The sequence below is a fragment of the Typopeltis vanoorti genome, chromosome 20, assembly GCF_054136105.1.
Source record: "Typopeltis vanoorti isolate ZY-2024b chromosome 20, IOZ_Tvanoo_1.0, whole genome shotgun sequence".
Lineage (NCBI taxonomy): Eukaryota > Metazoa > Arthropoda > Arachnida > Uropygi > Thelyphonidae > Typopeltis > Typopeltis vanoorti.
The window spans coordinates 17214910-17237522 of NC_143568.1; the positions used below are offsets into that span (position 1 = coordinate 17214910).

Sequence of the window (22613 nt, forward strand, 5' to 3'; positions counted from 1 at the left end):
TCCACTATTTAATCATCTAGATTCTAGAGTTATTTGGCCCTAAATTTCAGATCCTTATTCAGCATCACTCATATATTTCTTATGCCATCCATCTTCTGTATGATATTCTCACCAATTGTATACTCTGCTTCCTGCCCTTTCCTACCAGTTTCATACATTTTACAACACTGAACACCTCACTGACTTATTCACTTAAACAATCTATTCAAATTCTTCTGTTAGGCCGCAGCATCTACTCTACTCCTGATAATTGCAGTCTTGACCTGGGAGATTGCCAGATGTAGAATTTTCTGTTAAGAAGAAATATCTGTGGAATTACAATGCAGATGTTTATGACAAGCTGAGGAGTCAGTTTTCATCAGTGCCATGCTATAAGAACTTGGAGGAGAGAGATGTTGGCATGGTATGGGAGGTGGTCAAGGGATGTTTTAAAAAAGCACTATCAGAATATATACCTAGAGTCAGAAGGATAAATCAGGTGGGTTAGTAGATAGACAGCATCATTAAGCAAGAGTTGTAGACAAAAAAAAAAAGTTGTGAGAAGGAATATAAAGAAAAAGGTGATCAGCATGCACATGAGCAGTAATTGCACAGGAAGGAATGACTATAGAAGGATGACTTTAAACAGTGCTCAAAATGAGGGGGGTGACCTATATGAAAAGGAAGCCCAAAGTAATTTTGAGAGATAGCTAGATAAGGCCAAAAGAAATCCTGAAGAGTTCTTTTGAGGGGCGGGATTTTGTATGGAAAGGAAGACCAAAGCTAATTTTGAGAGAAAGCTAGATGATAAGACCAAAAGAAATCCTGAAGAGTTCTTTTGCTATGTGACATGTAAAAGGAAAAATGACTTTAAAAAGTGCTGAAAAAGGGGGGGGTGACCTGTATGGAAAGGAAGACCAAAGTAATTTTGAGAGAAAGCTAGATGATAAGGCGAAAAGAAATCCTGAAGAGGTCTTTTGCTATGTGTCATATAAAAGGGAGAATGACTATGGAAGGATGACTTTAAAAAGTGCTGATGGTGGTGGTGGGGGGGATAACAGAAGTAAACCAAATAGTTGAATTATTGAGTAAATATTTTGCAGGGGTGTACCATCTAAATGGTGCAATTAATTAAACACCACCATGTCTTCATGGTGGTGCTTAAATTACTGCATAACCTCAATGTGAACACAGTCATGGGATTAGATGGATTACTAGCTGTGAATTATGAGAATGTGAAAGAGAATTATCAGTTCTTCTGACCAAGCTGTTTAATTTATTCCTCTATATGTACTGGAAAGTGCCAATGGATTAGAAAGAGAACAAAATAGAGCCACTGCATAAAGGAGGCACCAAGACAGAAGTAGCAAATTATAGGCCAATTGGCATCTCAGTAGTCCTGTTTAAGGTATTGGAGAAATTGGTAAAAAACAGAATTCATGACTGGGTGGAAAGCAATATAAATATAGGAATATGTGAATCATAGTTCTTGCTTTAGTAATTTGCTTACTTTTTTACAATTACAATAAAGTGACAGTGGAGTTGGATAAGGGAAATGGCTACTCGGTGGTAATGCTAGACTTTGGAAAGGCTTTTGACAAGATTCCACATAGAACTCTATTACATAAATTGGAAACAAACAGAGATGGATATGAATATGGAGACTGATGGACAGGTATTAAAGAGTGGTTTATGGAGGAGTTGAATCCAGGAGAAGGCAGGTGACTAGTGGTGCATCACAGATCCCAGTGGTTTAAATTGCATATTAGTAATATTAGGAAATGATTTGATAAGTAAATATTTTGTTTGCTGATGATGCTAAACTGGAAAGAAAGATAGTAAATGAAAGTGATAATATTGAGATCCTGCAGAAAGACTTAAATAGACTAGAGGTATGGACAAAATTAAATGGCTTCCAGTGTAATGTGGCCAAGTAGAAGAGCAGCAGTACTACAGTGAATACATGGACGCTTCAAAAGTCTCTTCTGGCACAGCATCAGTTTCCTGCAGTTCAGTTCCATTAATACAGTACACAGCCGGTGATGCACATTGATGGAAATGAACTGCAGGAAACTGATGCTGTGCCAGAAGAGACTTTTGAAGGTTCCATGCATTCAATGTAGTACTGTTGTTCATTAATTCTTTTTTCACAGAACAATCTGCCTACTCAAAGTATGTGAAATTACTTTCACAGGGGATCAGGTAAACACAGGCCAAAAATAAAGATGACAGTTTGTCTTTTGTTGATGGTAAAAGGTGCAAAATTTGCTGATGGAAAAATATATGGGAATAAGGTGAAACGTCTTCAAAATTTTACAAATAACTTCAGAGATACTCGGAACTCTGTAGTCTATCGAAGAATGGCACCATCAATATAGTACACAACCTTATATTTCTGAACTCCAAAATGTAACACCTTGCACTTATTAATATTGAAACTACAACCTTGCTCCTTTGTCCAAGTCAAAAGTTTATTCAAATCAAAAGTTGAATGGAATGAACTGTTACAACCCTCATCAAATCCAACAATAATTCATCCCTATATCCCAACACCTATTGTTGGATAAGGGGTGTAACCATTTAATTCCATTCAACTTATAACAGTGAAAAGTTCTTGAAAATCTGAAAATCTGAGAGGGGAGAAGCAAAAATTATGCACTCTTCATTAGACTTGATAACACCAATTTTTTGGGTGGTATTATGAACAGACTTTTGATGAATATATCTACTAGTAAATATCAATCTGTGTAGTATATCTTCCATTATATGTTCATCATATCTACAATGCAGGCATTTGAAAATTGCGATATAATAATTTTTGCAATATTGTCAATAAAAATTATAATTTATGAAAGAACATAAATTATCTTGTTCCATTGCACTGATTTCAAGAATAAAGGACAGGAAATTTACTACTAATAAATAAATTTGTTGTAAAGGCTGATCTGTGGTCATTTCAGGATTGATTATTTATTTTCGTACAAATGAGATTAATATTTATTTTTAGAAAGAAACACAATAAACAAATTGTGCAGCAAAAAAATTTCAGTGAAAAATTCAAAAAAATTGAAATAAAAAATTTATCGAAGAACAATAGAAGAAATTATAGTAACACAGTTTACTTTCAGTTAGGTGATATAAATGTTGCTCCCTTACAGTTAGTCCACTACAATTGCTGTTAAGAGATTAATGATAGAGGAGGATACATGATAAAAGTTAGAATGCTGATGATTTGATCCATGAAAAATGCTCCAGTGGTCTGATTATTTCATCCACATTGGCTGATAGGAAGATTAAACTGGCATTTTTTCTGCTGATTTAAAACTAACCAGTTTTAAGTCAGCAGAAAAAACAACTGGATATTTCCCTTTAAATCATTTCCCCTGTCAATGTTGTACAAATTAAATAACACTAGACAAGTACAGAGTCCTGTGGTACACCACTTGTTGGTAAAAGGCAGAATTTGATATTCTTTGATTTCTATCAGGCAGACTATACCCATAACAATAAATTTGTATCCATCCTAATTTTCTCATTTTATATGACAGAGTTACATGCGCTATCATATTGAATAACTTTGCAAAATCCAGTAGTGCCAATGTATATCCATTTCCTTTATCCAGTGCAACTTCATCATTATGAAATTTGTATAAATTACAAACACAACACCTCCCCTATACAAATTCACATTGCTTCCCTCAAGAGTATCATATTCAGGTGCACCCATTCCTGAATTCTGCCTTTTACTGACTTCTTCATTACCTTAACTATCACTCCTCAGATAGTGATTGTTCTGTAATTAACTACCTCTATCTTGGAGCTTGCTTTCTGGATTGGAACTGTTTTGCCCTCTTATTAATGTGCCAAGGAAGTGGAAAGAGGACAAAATTAAATTAAACAGCTTGGAAAGAAGGAAACTTAAATTGAACAGGTTGGTCACATAGCTATCATTTCACTTGCATGTTCTCATAATGTACAGGCCAATATGCCCATCTAATTCCATATTTTTACTTGCATTAAGATTCTCCAATATCGTTTGCACCTTCAGTTTATCTACCTGAATTCTCACATCATTCATTGTTGCATCTGGCACTGCAGTGTCTCTATCTGGATGGTGCAAAGCGATCACTTAGTAAACCAACTGGTTACTTTGGTTATATATATATATATATATATATATATATATATGATAAAATTTGGTGAGGACCACTTTTCTCTTGTATTATTTTTGAGAGAATTTTTAATTCTTCAAATAAATCTATTTCATCTACATCAGTTGTAAAATATCTTTCTTGTCCTAATATGGTGCCTACTCCTGTCAACAGTACTGATTATTATTATTACCCAAGACCCCATGGAGTCAAAGACTCATCTAGGAGGTCCTTTTATCATAACACAGCTCATCATACTGTGTTATGATGAGCTGTGTTATGATAAAATTCTCTCACTCAAATTCTCTGTAGATATCAGTAAAGGCATTCCAATCATTTGCAACCCTGCATGCAAAACCTGCTTCTCACTCCCCTGCTCACACCCTCTTTATACAGTTTCTAGGGATGACCACTGGTTCTCCCCTGATCTCCACTGTTTTCTGTAGAACCTCTCCAACATTGATCCTATAATAATCCCTTACTAACTTGTAGGTCTCTATGATATCTCCCCTCTTCCTTCTATCCACTAGACTCTGTAAATTGCATCCTCTCAATCTTTCCTCATATTCAACATTTCAGAGGTCAGAAACTACCTTAGTCAGTCATCTCTGGACCCTTTCCAACATCTTTCTTCTGAAAACCAGGTGACCAAATCTATGCACAGTAGTCCATGTGTAGCCTAATCAGAGCCTTATAAAATGGAAAAAGAATCTCATTACTTCTACAAGTCAGTGTCCTCTGCATCATTTCCAGAATTCTTTGACACATTACCAAAATTTTGTCCTCAAAATTTTGGTAATGTGTCACCTAAATTTCAGATCCTTATTGACTATCACCCCAAGATCTCTTATTTCCTCCATCACCGATAGTATATCCTCACCAAGCATAAATTCTACATCCCATCTTTGTTTCCCAAATTTTAAAACTTTACGTCTTGCAACATTGAATTTTCAGTAACCATGCCCATTCACTTAATCTATTCAAGTTTTCTTATAAGGCCAAAACATCTTCTCTACTCTTCATAGTTCATCTCAACATTGCATCATTTGCAAACAACTGAATATCCCCACCAAATCTTTGCCAATATCAATAACATACAGGTTAAATAGCAGTGGCCTTAAAATAGACCACTAGTGACTTTCCTCTTCCAGGATATTGCTTCCCCACTTGCTGATACCTATCAGATAGCCAGTCTCTGATCCAATGCACTAATCTAATATCCAACCCCATCTGCTCTAGTTTGACTATCAACTTATCATGCAGTAATCTATCAAAAATGACAGCTTTTTAATGACAGCTGTTTCCTACAAGTTAGAAAGAGTCTGAAAATCAGATGTCAGTGCATGGTTCACTGTAATAATTCTTATATGTATGCTTAGAAACATAAATTAAAGATGCCAAGAAATTATATTCTTGGTTTCATCCTTTAGCCAAGTGTAAGCAAACAAAGTTTGCATGTGAAGTCACTTCATGACTGGGTTACTTGTATATGGAGGCTAAGGTCTTTACATCAATTGCCTTAGTATCCCATAATATAGGATATGTGCATTCCATTATGGGACACCTGGGATATTAATAATAATAATAATAAAAATAATAAATCCATGTTGTTCATTGCAAAGTAGAGATTCTTTGTCAACCCATTTCTGAATATGTAAAGAAAGGCTCAGGTGTTGTTTCATTATCCATAATAATAAACAGCATAACTTACACCAAGAGAAAAAAATAAATTTATTAAACTCACTAATATTTCACTGTTTTATTTTCTGAATGTGAGCCATAGCCAATTTTTCCAAAATCTTCACTACCACTCCAGAGATACTGATAGATCAAATGTTGGATACATCAGTCTTGCACCACTTTGCACAATGGGATTACCATACACTGTTTCCACTCCTGCAGAATCTTCCCAGTTCTGAAACTCACATTACATACCTGGTCAAATGAATAGCCAGTTCAGCCAAACCCTCTTTTAGCATCTGTGCTGATATCCCCTCCCATTCCCTATTGCCAAATTGCTATTCAATTTGAGCAACAGCTCTGATACTTCCTCTTCATTACACCCAAGTTTCTTCATCCACTGAAGAGGTAGCAGTAAGTGCAATGTTTCATACATCTGGTAGATAGCTTTTAGTAAAATGGACACTCATTAGTTGAATAACCTCTTCTGCAACTGTCACCCTTGCACCATCTGCATTCATTAGAATTATTCTTTCATATTAATTCTTTCTTTTGCTTGCAGCATAACGATAGAATTTTTGGGTTGTCTTTAGCTTGCAGAGCCATTTTCTTTGCATACTCATACTTAGATTTCCATACAACAGTTGTTACTCTTCTGGCCTGCTCCTTATAATTTTCATAACTGACATCATAGTTATGGACACTATCTTTTCACATCATCCTTTTTTTATGAATCTATCAAGCGCTTTCCATGAAATGCTATTTCAGGTAATTATCCCTTAGTAACTGTATAGATAAGTTCCCCTCCATAATAATTGCTCAACCTATCTTCATTGTGCTAATCTGCATTCATACCTTTCTGTAAATCCTATTGACCTCTATATTGAAATAGTCTCAAATTTGAACCATCCCTTCTAACCTAAAATCCTACTTAACTTCTGTTTTTGTTAGTTGAAGTTCTTCAGCTATCATCAGTATCTTCCCCTCCCCTTCTCCCATTCTGTTTCCACCTTAAAAATACAATACCATTCAGATTTTATCATTGTAATTATATCACTTTTTTTGTTAACCTGGTCTTGCTGATGCAGATAATTTTTTGCTAAATGAAGCTGATTAATCCCATAAAATCCTCTCCTTTATTTGTGATACTTCTGGCATTCATGCACATGCATTACATAATCATTTCTGGACACACACACACATACTCATTTCTCCCATGGCTGAACTCACACTTGAATGCACCTCCCCCCCCCCCCCCCACACACACCCAGTACTACTAGTTTCCCTGATTTTGCACTTCCTAATTCTCACCTAGCATGTAACTCCAAAAATCATTTGAATACAGTCCCTTAGGCAAAGTCCTTTTGTCCATGAAATCCACTCCATCAATCTATAAACTGTACACCATTCGTCCTGCCCAATCTTTTGATTGTCATTCATGGTCCTTCTTCTCAATTCAGTGCATCATACTCAGCATACTCATAATTTTTCCTTACTCTTTTACTAAAATAAAGAACCAAAGGGCTTCATTTTATATTTCTCACCTTTCAAATCATTTGTTCCTGTCAAAACAATGGACTTCTTCATTTCTCCTCTCTGCAAACTAACAGATGCATAATTATAATTGCAAAGTATTGACATTTTGTTATTATTATTATTATTTCCCAAGACCTCATGGAGTCAAAGACTCATCTGGGTGGTCCTTTTATCACACACACACACACACATCTCTCATACCGTGTCTTAAACACACTCAAACTCCTTGCAGACACCACACTCTCAGGCAAGGCATTCCAATCATTCACAACCCTGCACGAAAAAAACCCTGCCTCTCACTCTCCTACTCACACCCTCTTTATACAGTTTCCAGGGATGACCTCTAGTTCTCCCCTGATCTCCCACTATTCCCTGTAGAACTTCTCCACCATTGATCTTATAACAACCCCTTACCAACTTGTAGGTCTCTATCATATCTCCTCTCTTCCTTCTCTCCACTAGACTCTGAAAATTACATCTTTTCAATCTTTCCTCATACTCGACATTCCAGAGGTCAGAAACTACCTTAGTCAGTCGCCTTTGGACCCTTTCCAACATCTCTTCATCCTTCTGAAAACCAGGTGACCAAATCTGGGCACAATAGTCCATGTGTGGCCTAATCAAAGCCTTATACAATGGAACAAGAATCTCCTTACTTCTACACGTCAGTGTCCTCTGCATCTTTCCCAGAAGTCTTTGTGTTGTCTTCACAATTTTGGTGATGTGTCCCCTAAATTTTAGATTCTTATCCACTATCACTCCCAGATCTCTTATTTCCTCTACCTCCAACAATATATTCTCACCAAGCATAAATTCTGCATCCCATCTTTGTTTTCCGAATTTTAAAACCTTACATTTTGCAACATTGAACTCACATCCCCATTTGCTTGCCCAATCACTCGATTTATTCAAGTCTTCTTGCAAGGCCACAACATCTTCACTACTCTTTATGGTTCGTCCCAACTTCTACCTCTCCCTACTTCTACTTCAACTTCTACTCTCCCCCTCCCTTTTTACCCCTTCTATCCTCATGAAACATATCATGAAACTGTCAGGATGTCATCCTCATCTAACCATGTCTCACTTATTCCGGCAATCTTTGGGTGAACAGACGCAATTAGTGCAACCATTTCATATTCATATATCATTTTGATGTGAAGAATAGAATAATAAAACTGGAAGCATACCATGAATCACAATCACTTGTATTTTTGATAAATATGATTTTTTGTATTTCATACTTTGAACTATTTTTTGAGTAAGGAAGGATTTAGCTGCCTATTCCAAAACTGTACATGAGAAGTAAAAATGTATTTCACTTGGGATACATGAATTTATGCATTTAGTGCTAACTAATATTAATTAGTTGCTTCAAAAAATGACACATTAATATTAGAACTGGTAATATATATATATATATTTTTTGAATATGCAGTATATGTGGGATTATAGAATAGGACTAGTAAGTATGGAAAACTTAGGAGATTACTTGGAACAATGTCATGGCATGAAAAACTGCAAAGTCCTTTATCTCCCATGCATTATCATGGGAGATAAAGGACTGTTTGAGGGAAGAATTAGTAGGCTGCATAACTAGAGCCAAGGAGGATAGATCATGTGAGAGTTAAATAGATGAACAGAACCATTAAGCAGTAGCTTAAAAAAAATAATCAAATTGTGGAGCGAATTCAGAGAAAAAATGATCACCAGGCACATAAGCTACAAAGCACAGGCCAGAAGGGTGACCAGTATGGTAAGAAAGGAAAAATCAGAGTACGAGAGGAAATTAGCAGTAAAGTCCAAGGTAATCCCTAAGAATTCTTTTGGTATGTTGCAGGTAAAAGGGAAAATGATCATTGAGAATAATTTTAATAAATGCTAATGGTAAGAAGGTAATTGAAGCAGACAAAATAGTTGAATTAGTGAGTGAACACTTTGCAAGAGCATATCATCCAGGTGGAGATATTACAGTAACAAGAGAGGCAAAGCTTATATGGAAATAGAGGTAGATGAAATGGAGGTGCATAGGATATTACATAATCTTGATGTGAATACAACTGTGGGATTAGATGGTATACCAACTTAATTTTAAAGATGGTACTAGGGAAAGTGGCAATGCCTTTGACCACATTGTTTAATTTAAGTTTCAGCTCTGGGTTGGTCCCAAGTGTGGTGGAAGGAAGATAAAGTAATATCCTTGCACAAAGGAGGCTCCAAGACTGATGTAGCAAATTACTGATCAATCAGCATCTCAGAAGTCATGGGTAAGGTATTTGAGAAGTTGGTTAAGAGCAAAATACAGGTAATGGGATACTATATGGGGAGGCAACATAGTTTTGTGAAGACTAGGTCATGCCTCAGTTACTTACTTACTCACTTTTTATAACACAGTAATAGTTAAGTGATAAAGTTAATGAATTTACAGATACTGGATACTGCCGAACTTTGCAAAGGTTTTTGACAGGATACAGCATTGATTTCTAATCAATAAATTGCAGCACATGGGGATGGATGTAAATTTGGTGAATTATAAGAGTTTGCTGCCAGCAGTAATTTATTCAGGAGTAGAGTCCAGTAGAAAGCCTATGACCAGTAGCATGCCACATGGCTCTGTTCTTGGGCCACTAATATTTACCTTGTACATTAAATGATGGAAATGATCTGAGAGGAACTATTCAGTTGTTTTCCAATGATGCAAAATTAGATAGACCAATATAGTCAATAAAGATTATGTTAAAATTTTGCAGGGTGATTTCAACAGATTGGCAGTATGGACAGAGGAGAATGGACCTCGGTTTAATGTTAAGTTATGCATTTTAGGGTGAAAAGATTACCTGTCGTGTACCATATTGATCGAACTGTACTCCAGGAAGTCAGGGATTTGGAGGTGCAATATGCCCTCTAAACTTTGACAGGGGAGTCAAAGTTTAGAGGGCATATTACGAAAGTGGCTAAAACAGCTCATCAGATTCCTTGGTTAATGAAGAACACCCTGATGAGCAGAGATAAAACAAGTTATTATACCTCTTTATAGAGCCCTGGTAAGACTCAATCTTGACTACACAGATCTGGTCAGTTGGATTTCTTGGGGATGAGGAGGTGGAGAGATCCAGTGACTAAGATAGTGGCAGATCTATGAAATGCACTTTATGAGGATAGGTTGAAGATTTGTGGTTGATAAGTAAAAAAGAGGTGTATGATCAAGACATACAAATTACTGAAGGGTTTTTACAAGATTAATGCAGAGAATTTTTTTTTCTTTCAGAACAGATCTAGTGGTGGGACAACTAGGGTCATCCTTTGAAATTGAGCAAAAGTGTGGATTGCAAGGATGTGAGAACTAGATTTTTTGCTTGGAGAGTAGTAAATGAGTGTAATCGGTTGCCAGAGTCTCTGTGGATGCCATGACTATGAATAAGTTGAAAGCAAAGTATGATAGATATTACATGAATGTTGGATAGTGCTTGGCATTAACAAGGCCTAAACAGGGATGCAGTTTAGGGCCTTCCTTAATGTTCTACAGACTCCATGGAGTCATCCATATATCTATTATTATTATTATGTGACACCTCAAAGGAGTCCAAAGACTCATCTAGGGAGGGTACCTACTCTACAACTCTTTGTTTCCATTACTTAATCCACCAACTACAGCAAACCACCACTACCATCATCATCATCATCAACACCATCTGCTGCCCACCACCATCACTGGTAGTTTTTGTCTGTAAATTGGGTGTGTTCTCGAGGCTGATTCATCTGTATGTGGGATGAAAAACCTGAATTTCTGGAAGAAAAAACCCTCCTACCTGCATATGAGATCAGCTAACTCACCTTGAATTGAAAAGAAAACCATATAATGATTCCTCTTGCCATGATAAGAACTGAACTTAGGTCTTTTCCAATTGAAGGGCATTACATACCGTTGTTCTTCTAGTTGGGCTACAGGGGCAGTTACAAGTATGGAATGTGAGGATACTGTATTTTCAGGGAAGATAGAGGGAATAGAAAAGGAGGAGGAGGGGGCAATATTGCTGATTATACATGCTTTGATCTGATAGATGTTATCCAAAGTCTGGGATAGAAAAAGGACACAAATATTCTCTACTAGAATCTTTTACTACTTGCGTGTGACATTTTTATTTTTTCTTCATAGTAAAGTACCCTTTTTCTTCTGTCCTAGAGCCATTAAAAAATAATCAAAATTTTGAGTTGTCATCTCTGTGCCAGCTTGTATATTTCTCTCATTTATAATAGAAGCATATACGTTGGTGATGACATCTTTCAGCTTGTGGCAGGTGAGAAAGAACTTATGAGTCATCCTTAGAACTTGATTAAGGGTAGAATTAGGAAGAATGTGAGGTCTAAGTTTTCATTGCATATAGTAAGTGTGTGGAATGGGCTACCATTCGATGTTGCAAGTGCACCTTCAATGAATGCATTCAAGGAGAGATAAGTAGGCACAAAAGCACTGAGTGACATAAGAAGGCCTCCCTCACCGAGCTCCTTAGATCCTCTGGAGGAGTTTATATAATTAATGATAAAAATAATAGAATATATATTCTTCTCTTCTCTTCTCTTCCGTCTAAGACGGGTTGAGTCTTCCCTTGAACAGGATCTTCCAGTCTTCTCTATTCCTTGCTGTTTGAAAAAGTTCCTTATATGTTCTGCATCCTGAAATGTTCTTTATTAATTTCAGCCAGGTAATTCTTAGTCTCCCAGGTCTTCTTTTTTCAGTTGGAAAAGTATTGATTAGGACGTGAGGAAGTGTGTCTACGTCCATGCGTACAGTGTGGCCAAACCATCTCAGTTGTTGTTTTCTAATTTTTTCTATTATTGTCTTTTTATATAATAATTCTTGTCTGACTGTGCTGTTTGTTTTCTTTTCTATCCAACTTGTTCTATTTATTTTCCTTAAGCATTTCATTTTAAATGCCAGCAGTTTTTTCTCCTTTCTTTTCTTAACTGGCCATGCTTATGCTCCATAGATGACTGTTGGTATAATTATTGATTCATATAATTTTGATTTTGATTAAAATTTGATTTTAGCTTGCTTAGATATCTTGTTTGTTTTCCAGATTTTCTGGAAAACAAATCACTATTCTGTGTTTGATTGTTTTGAGTTCATCTATTGTTAGTTTTGATCCAAGATATATGAAGTTGTCGACTTGTTTTATTTTTTCCCCATTTAGGGTGGCTGAGAGGGTAGTTCTGTTCCTCCCTATTTTCATCATTTTTGTCTTTTGTATATTTATAGTCATGCCATATGTTTTACAGGTTTCGTTTAGCTTTTTTATCAACCTTTGTGGTTCATTTGGGATTCTTGCAATAAGGACAAGATCATCTGCATATTTGATATTCTTCTTCTTCTTCTTCAACCTTTTGGTTCTGTCCACTGCTGGCCGAAGGTCTCCCCCATGATTTTCCGGACTACTCGGTTTTCTGCCTCTCCCATTTATCTCACTACTGCAATTTGTTCCAGTTCATTCCCTCCACCTTCTTCTTGGGCTTCCTCTTTGTCTAGCTCCATCCATCCATTGGTCTCCACTCTGTTGTTTTTCTAGTCCATCTCCCATCACTGCAGCTGACAATATGGCCAGCCCATCTCCACTTAGCCTGTTTAATGTATTTTACAATATCCATGACACCTGTTTGAGATCTTATCCAGGTATTTGTCTTCCTATCTCTTAATGTTATTTTTAGCATACTTCTCTCCATGCGATGTTGTGTTGTTCTCAGCTTTTTGTTTAGGGCTTCTGTTAAAGTCCATGTTTCTTCTCCATATGCTAGGACAGGAAGTATGCACTGGTCGAAAGCTTTCCTTTTTAGACTCATAGGGATGTTACTTCTGAATATGTCTCTCATTTTCCCATAAGCCATCCATCCATCCATGGTGAATTCTTCGTTCAGTCTCTTTTCTTTTGCAATCCTCAAGGGATATTGGTCCAAATATACATATGAAGTAACTTGTTCTATTTCTTAGTTTTCAACTTTGACAGTTCTATGGTTTATGTATTTATTCATCATTATTTTTGTTTTTTTTTTCTCTATTTTTAATCCAATTACTCTGGAGGCTTAATTTAGCTGATTTAGTCTTTCTTCCAGATCTTCAAGATTATCTGCTATTAGGATAATATCATCTGCAATTTTCAGATGATGCAGACCTTCTCCATTTATGTTTATTCCTTTGGTTTCCCAATCAAGGCTTCTAAAGACTTCCTTTAGTGCAGCTATAAATAATTTTGGAGATAATATTTAAACATAAATAATCTTTGATATTATTTATGTTTAAACCACTGACATTGATTCCAGGCTCATTGTCTATTGCCTTCTTTACAACTTTGTCTAGATCTATTGCTTTTTCTAGTAGAACTTTGAGAAGGATTTCTCTATTGATGCTATTGAAAGCGTGTTTAAAGTCCACAAAACAACAATATAGTTACTAATTATATGAAGAGCCAAAGGCTTCAATTCGGTGATATAAACTTGTTTAAGTTAAGGGATATAGTTCTTTATGGTCTTCCCAGCTGAGCCTGCTAGGTTGGTGCAATGTGAAAATCTAGAATATATTATAGGAATTTTTTTAATAATGCTTTTTTTGTTTGTATTTATGCACAGGAAGTGCAAGAGAAATATCAACTGAGGAACCTTTCCTTAATGGTGCTATAGCAATGTTGCAAACAGCTGTTTATGAGAACAAAATATATGTGATGTTTATAGATAAAGCAAACAAGAAAGATGTAAGTTAGAATGCTTAATGTATTTTTAATTATTTTGGTTATAAGCTGTAGTTTATTTTAAATGCAATAATGGATATACTATATTATCAATAAGACATTCTGCTTAATTCAGATAGTAATAGTCCATAATATTTATCTGCTTGTTATTAGCTGTTATCCATCTTCAGTTGTTCTGAAGCATTAAAATAAAAATGAAAATTATATGAAAGCATTAGAAACATGAAAATATCAAAAGATGTGTGAATATTCATTATTAAAATTATGAAAACATCTACCCTGTTATAGTAAAACTTCAGTTTAATATAGACCAAAATAATCACTCAGCATTTCAACCTGGCCATGCTTAGAAAGATGTTAGTAGTGCATGAGATACAATCAGCGGGTATCTGAGGAAAGCAATATCAGATTGTGTCCCCATGGTCAGGAAATCAAACGAGGCAGGCGTTAGATGGATGAGCAGTAGTATCAAGCTTGATCTGCAAAAAAAGAAAATGTTATGGAAAATTTACAAGGAGAAAGGCAATCATTACACCCATGAGCAGTACAAGGCTCAAGCTAGGAAGGTTACCAGCATAGTAAGAAAAGCTAAATCAGATTATGAGAAGACTTTAGCCAAAGAGATCAAGGATAATCCCAAAGAGTTCGTCCGCTATGTGGCAAGTAAAAGGAAGAATGACTTCAGAAGGATAACTTTAGTGGGTGCTGATGGTATTGAGGTGACAAAATCAGATGTAATAATCGAGTTACTGAGTGATCACTTTTCAAAAGTCTATCACCCAAGTGAGGATATATATCTCTGTACCTGTAGCAATAACTAATGTGAGCATTGAAGCTAAGAAATCAGAGGTATTTAATATATTGCAAAATTTAAATGCAAACGCTGCTGTAGGTTTAGATGGAATAGCAGCTCAGGTGTTGCGTGAATGTGCAAATGAATTGTCAACCCCTCTTACATGGATATTTATTATTATTATTATTATTATTTAGGCCTCCATGGAATCAAAAGACTCATCATGGGAGGTCCCCCCCCCCCTAAGAAAGACAAAGTCTATCCTACCACTCCTTAAACTCATTGACCGTTCTCGCTCTCACCACTCCATCAGGCAATGCATTCCACGGTTCAACCACCCTCCATGCAAAGAAACCACTCCTCACCCTCTTGCTCACAGTTTCCTTTTGTAATTTCCAGGGATGGCCTCTTGTCATCACTCCTTCCCGCTGTTTCAACCAAGTGAAAGAACTCCCCAGTATCAACCCCGTAACCACCTCTCAACAGTTTAAAAGTCTCAATCATATCAACTCGACTTCTTCTATCCACCAAACTCTGCAGTCCACATTCCCTCAGCCGATCCTCATAACCAAAATTGTACAGTCCTGAAACCATCTTTGTCATCCATCTCTGTACCCTTTCCACAGTTAATGTATCCCCTTCAAATCCTGGGACCAAATCTGAGAACAATAGCCTAAGTGTGGTCTGATCAGAGACTTATACAACGGAATGATAACCCTTTTATCTCTGCAGGTCAGTGTCCTTCTCATAATTGCAGCAATTCTCTGTGTTATCTTCACCACCTTCGCAATATGTCCCCTAAATTTCAGGTTTCTATCAATCATCAACCCCAGATCTCTTGTCTCCCCTACTTTCTCCAGTATAACTCCTCCCATAGAGTATACAGCATTCCATTGATGTTTATTTAATTTAAGTTTGAACTCTGGTATAGTCCCTAGGTTGTGGAAGTTAGTCAAAGTAGTTCCTTTGCATAAGGGTGGCTCTAAAACTGCAGTTAGTTAATTACAGACCAATCACCATCTCAGGAGTAGTGGTAAAAGTATTGGAAAAGTTGGTTAAAGACATAATTCAAGAATGGGTGGATCAGGATATGATACTCTATAGAGGCCAACATGGTTTTATTAAAGGTAGTCCTGCCTTAGCAATCTATTAACTTTTAATAATAGAATGACATCTGAGTTGGACAAAGGAACTGGCTACACAGTGGTACTTCTGGATTTTGCTAAGGCTTTTGACAGGATACCCAATGGAATACTGTTACGCAAATTGGAGTAAACGGGAATGGATACTAAATTGGTGATATGGATAGGAGAATGGCTCAGAAGGTGGTGTATGGAGGAGCCAAGTCCAGTATGAGGCAGGTGACCAGTGGTGTGCCTCAGGGCTCTGTGCTTGGGCCATTGTTGTTTAATTTATATATAAATGATATAGGAAATGCCTTAAAGGGAGATATTCAGTTGTTTGCTGATGATGCAAAGTTGGGTAGTGCAATAAAAAATCAAGCTGATGTTGAAAGTTTGCAGGATGATGTAAATAAACTGGTAGAATGGGCAAAATGTAATGGATGTTCAATGTGAAAAAGTGTTAAGTCATGCATTTCGGGATTAAAAGATTACCAGCTGTGTACTACATTGATGGAACAGTACCCCAAGAGATTGATGAGGCTAGGGACTTAGGGTGTTGGTAGATAGGGGAGATGAAGTTCAGGGGACACATTGCTAAGGTGTCAAAGATTGCACGTAGGATTACTTGGTTGTTGAGAAACACACTGACATCCAGAGATAAAGAGGTTATTATTCCCTTTTATAAAGCGTTTATACTTCCACATTTGGATTACTGTGCTCAGGTCTGGTCACCTGGATTCCTTGGAGATGAGGAGACTGTGGAGAGGGTTTAGAGAAGAGTGACTAAGTTGGTGAGTGATGTAAAAAATGCTCCCTACATTGATAGATTGAGAGCTTATGGATTGCAGAGATTGGTTGATAGGTGGAGAAGAGGGGATATGATAGCAACGTTTAAATTACTGAAAGGTTTTTATAGGATTGATGCAGGGGAAATGCTTCAGCTGTGTGATCGTGATGGAAGAACAAGAGGTCATCCCTGGAAATTAAAGAAGAGTGTGGTTAACAAGGGTGTCAGAACAAGGTTTTTTGCCTGGAGTGGAATGAGTGGAATTCATTGCCTGATTTAGTTGTGAGCTCTTCGTCTGTAAATGAATTCCAGAAGATATATGACAGATATTGTTTTGCTAATTTGTCTTCCGCGATGAGTCTACTGACTCCATAGAGATACCTGTAATAATAATAATAATAATAACCTTCACATTAAGGTCATCACACACACACACACACACGCACGCATATATATATATATATATATATATATATATATATATATATATATAAATACAAAGAAACAAGCTACATCCAGATATTTTGAATGTGCGTGAAAGAATCACTGATAACTCATCTTAAAATCATCTTAAAATTTTAACATATTCTGGAAAGTAATAAAGAAAAACTTCAGGTTAAATTTCATATATTAAAACAATGATGAAATTTGAATGCCAATCATCCAAATCTAACCAATCAGGATATCTCTTCCCCAGCATGTTACTCTAGCGGTGAACAACAAACAAGGGAGACGAGGAGTGACCAGCCCCATGCAAGCATTGCCCAATGGCTACATCAACCTATCTAGCTACGCTCTTTATAATGGTGAACATTCACTACTTAATAAAAACTTAAACTTCGCAGTAGCACCTAGAGCTGTTAATCAACTGTATGTTATATACCACATAGAAAAGGCATCAAATTTCTTCCAAATAATACAGATGATAAAATTCATTTAGAAAAATTTGTTAGTCTCTGATAATAGCACTTATCAACTTGTGAACTATAATCCAATTAATAGGATTAAGAAAAAAAAAAACTGTGAAATTAAATCTGTCACTTCTTGTCCACCAGATACTGTCAAAAAACTGTTATCCCATTATGCCCACTCTCCCAGAATATATAGTGTTTCTAAGATATACGTAACATTCCGCTTTGGCTAATAGTTGAAGGTAGTATAGACAGCCCTAATTATCCCCTAGCCAAGAAATTAGCGTTGTCACTCAAGGAGTTGGCAGGTCCTTCTTCCTCATATATAAAGGACACACAACACTTCATAAGCAAAATTAAAAGCATAATACTCAACAAAGATGATTTATTAGTCAATTTTGATGTTTCTACCCTTTTCACAAATGTCATAACCAGTTATGCATTTCTTCTTTTAGAACAAATTTGTGCCTGATATTATGGCTGTCTTTGCCCATGTACTACGTTTCAATTATTTTGTGTGGCAAAATAATTTTTATCTACAAACAGAATGTATGGCCATGGTCTCACCGCTATCCCCCTCCGATGACTAACTTTTATATGGAGGCTTTTGAGCAACGTGCTGTAGATTCCTTTACTTTAAAATTTACAGTTTGGCTTAGATACGTTGACGATGTTTTCATTATCTGGCCACACAGCCACCAATCTTTAAACACCTTCCTCAGCCACCTGAACAAACACGAGTGTATACATTTTACTATTGAAATTGAAAATCAGATCTCACTTAATTTCCTGGATACACTGGTCACATGTCTTCCATCAGGCAATCTATCCTTCACTGTCTACTGCAAAACTACACACACTGGCCAATACATACATGCTAACTCTTATCACTGCACTTCACAAAATCTTGGAGTCATTAACATCCTCAAAAATAGACCTATAACAATTTGCTTTAATAAACAAGCTGTTATACAAGAATTACAAATTATCAGCAATACATTTATCAATAATGGCTATAATAAAAACACTATCAATAAAGTTCTTCATAAAACTTCATCAAAAAAAAAATACATATAATATAGATTACAGTAAAACCATAGAGGGTTATCAGATAAAATTAATAGAATTCTACATCATTCTAATCTTAATGCTAGTTTTAAACCACCTGTAAAATTGAAAAACATATTCAACTCCTCTAAGGATCCTCTCCCTCCATTGGCCCACCCTGGAGTGTATCACATCCATTGCACTTGTAACTTACCTCATATTGTGAAACTGGATGTACAATTCCTATCTGCAAAAAAAAAGAACACAAATGATGCATTAAATTTAATAATTTTGGTGAAGCAGGCCTCTTAGATCAATCTCTTAACAGCCTACACCAAATTGGTGTAGGGCGTTAAGAAGCCTATGAAATTTTGATTAGCCATCCTAATCTTAACAATAATGGTGGCATAAAAATCCCAAGAATTTGGATGGCACACATTCTGCCCACTTAAGTTCTTCAAGGTTTCCAGCAAACCCTTACTTCAGACTCTAAGCAATAATTTCAGCTCTTATTGGTGACATCCATATTGTTTTGTTCTAATTTATGTGTGTACTTATATGAGTAATTATGTGAGGGCAGTTGCTCTCTAGTTTAATATATCTCAATGATTTTTAACCAAATAGATAATAATAATAACAGGACTCTAGCTTTGATGTAGTAAGGTTCTTTTTTTTTTTCACCAGCTGTCAGGCCAGTAGTTTTAACAGTTGACCAAATTATTGTAACTTTAGCATACCATGTAGATTGTAATGTTGCTTGTTTCTTTGTATATGTGTATACTCCAGACGATGACCTTAAGGTGAAGGTTGAAATGTCTATTAGTTGCCACTCTTCCCAGTTTAGCATTATCAGCAAACAACTAAAAAAATCATGTAAAATCATTTCCTATATCATTGATCTACTAATTAACAACAGAGGATCAAGCACTGAGACCTGTGGTACACCACTAGCCACTTGCCTTCTCTTGGACTCAACTCTTCCATATATCACTCAAAGACACAGGAAGTGTTACATTTATATACAAATGTAAGGAGTATTTGAAACAAAAGCTCAGTTTGTTGCATTGATTGAGTCAGTATGCCCAAAGATAATTGGAATAAGTGAAACTTGGTTGTCTGAGGAGGATGTAATAATGGGAATAGAAATAGAAGGATATATAATTTTCTAGAAGGAAAGAAATGTGAAAAGAGGAGGAGAAGGGGTACTGTTAATGATTGCATAGGAATTGTGTTGACAAAGTGTGGAAGCAGATAATGCAGCCACAGGTTTTGAATCTGTGTGGCGTGAAATTGAAATAAACAGATTGGTATATCTGATAGGATGCTGTTGTAGGCCAGTGAATGCAGAGAATACTGATTGTGAAATGTTTAGGGAATTAGTTGGGCATCTAAAAAGAAGGTGATCCTGATGGGAGACTTTAATAACAGGCACATAGAATGAAAGGAGATAGTGTATTGGAACAAGCAGAGTGAGTATGTTGAATTTCTGAGAGATATCTTAAGCAGCATGTAATAAACCAATATCAATAAAGATAGAGCTTTAATGTTTTAGGATTTAGTGATTACTTCACAAGATGTAGTTGTTAATGAAGTGTTGACAGTGCCACTGGTTGAGAGTGATCATGATGTACTTGTGTGGTGAAACAAGAAAAGGTTACGGCCAAAAATGGATATATGTCGAAATATAAAGCAGGTGATTATAGGAAGCTCTGTGGTCAGTTAACATCAATATGTTGGATAGATGAACTGTGCAGAAAAGATCTTGACATTGCATGGAAATTCACCTCACGGTATCTGACACAAGCAATATATAACTGCATATCAAAGGTTAAGTGAGTAAATGGAGTAGAAGTGAAATGGATGAGCAGTGAATTCAAGAAAGCTGAGTTGGAAAATAATGGAGGAAGTCCAGGGCAGTAGTTGGTGGTGATCAGATCCATGAAGAGTATAAAATGCAGGCTAGGAAGGTAACAAGCATGGTAATGAAAGAAAAGGTGCAGTATGAGAGTAGATTGGCTGATCAGGTTAAGGTTAACTCAAGGGAGTTTTTTCACTATATGGCAAGGAAGAGAAAGAATAATTACGGCAAGTTCATACTAGTGGATGGTCATGGTAGGAGAATAACATTTGCAAAGGATATAGTGGAATTCTGGTTTAAATGATACAGTGCAATGTATAGAAGGGGGGGGAATATTAGGAGAATTGGAAGTGAAAGAATCAGAGGTGTAACAGATGTTAGTTAGGTTAGATGTTAATAAGGCTGTGGGAATGGAATGACAAATTGCCATGTTTTCTTGAGAAATGTGCATATCAATTAGCTGTTGCTTTAACCTGGTTATTTAATAAAAGTATTGCAGTGGACAAGGTTCCTAATTAGAGGAAAGAAGGCAAAATATTATGACTTCACAAGCATGGTTCTAGGACAGAAGTTTCCAAATATAGAGCAGACTATATAACTGTGGTTGTTGTCAAGGTGTTGGAGAGATTGGTTAGGAATAGAATACAGAATTGAGTCAATGGTCATAGCATTCTTTATGATGATCAGAATGGATTTCTAAAGGATAGGTCCTGTTTTAGTAATTTACTTGCATTTTATGATAAGGTAACAAATGTGTTAGATAAAGGAGAATTATATACAGTGATATTCTTGGACTTTCCAAAAACATTTGATAGATTATCACATGATAAGTAGGTTTACAAACTTCAGAAGATGGGCATTGATAGTATATTGGTTAGATGGATCGGAGATTGGCTCTATGGATGATACCAGCAAGTTGTGTATGATCGAGCAGTGTCGCAAAAAAGGAGGGTAACCAGTGGTGCCCCAGGCTTTTGTTCTTTGGACCCTACAATTTGACTTATTTGTAAATGATATATCATGTGGACTGATTTTGGATCTTCAATTGTTTTCTGATGATGGAAAGTTGGGGGAGAATTATAAGTAGCACTATAAATTAAAAATGCCAAGAAATTATATTCTTAGTTTAATCCTTTATCCAAGGGTAAGCGAACAAAGTTTCCACATGAAGTAATTTATTGACTGGGCAACTCGTATATAGAAGCTAATGACTTCATATTACTTGCCTTGGTATCCCATAATGCAAAACACATATCCTTATGAACATGTATGATGCTATGCATTGTGGGAAGGGTAACTATTCAGACTGGTTTTGATCTTATGAATAAGTAAAGCCATCTCTAAAAATTTGGACGATCCCTAGGCCACTCATTTGTGGGTGGAAGACCGTCCATTTCAGCGTTGGCTCCACTCAGTGATGGCCTTCCACCCACCACCACCACTGAGCAGAACCGCTCATATTCTGAAGAAAAGCATTCACCGACAAAGCCCCTCACCAGGCCGTGCTGGAGAACACTTTCCCTGGAGACTCAAATTGCTCCCTTAAGGCAAAAACCTTAAGAGAGCGAACTCATAATGGCCCTCACCAGTTTCAACCTTTATTGAGGTCTCATCAGTGGGAGCCAGACCCAGAAGTGATACCAAGGTTGAAATAATGCAGAAGTCATATTTCCATATATAAATATCCAAAAGGTGTCACACCTGATTATTAAAATACTCTGGATTAAAGATACATGTTGAAAGTTTTTTCATTTGGTTATGATGTAAATTAAAGATGCCAAGAAATTAGAAATTATAGAGGTTATAACTTGCATATTATTATTACACCCTCCATGGAGTCGACAAACTCATTGTGGGAGGTTCATTCAACTGACAACATATTTATCATGTAGAATCTTCGAGTCCTTAACACTCCTTGCATTAACAACTCATTCTGGTAATGCATTCCATTCACTGACAATTCTCCATGTAAAAAATCTACTCCTCGCACTTCTTCACCACACTTTTAACTTC

General features: G+C 36.3%; 1 protein-coding gene across 1 annotated transcript in view; it reads left to right on the forward strand.

Moving 5' to 3' along the window:
• The window catches only part of LOC150095256 (uncharacterized), a 500251-nt gene that overhangs the window by 372324 nt on the left and 105314 nt on the right, over nt 1-22613 (forward strand). The window contains exon 18 of the mRNA XM_090410231.1: nt 13962-14083. Within this exon, the coding sequence (XP_090266357.1) occupies nt 13962-14083 (122 nt within the window). The remainder of the gene's footprint in view (nt 1-13961; nt 14084-22613) is intronic.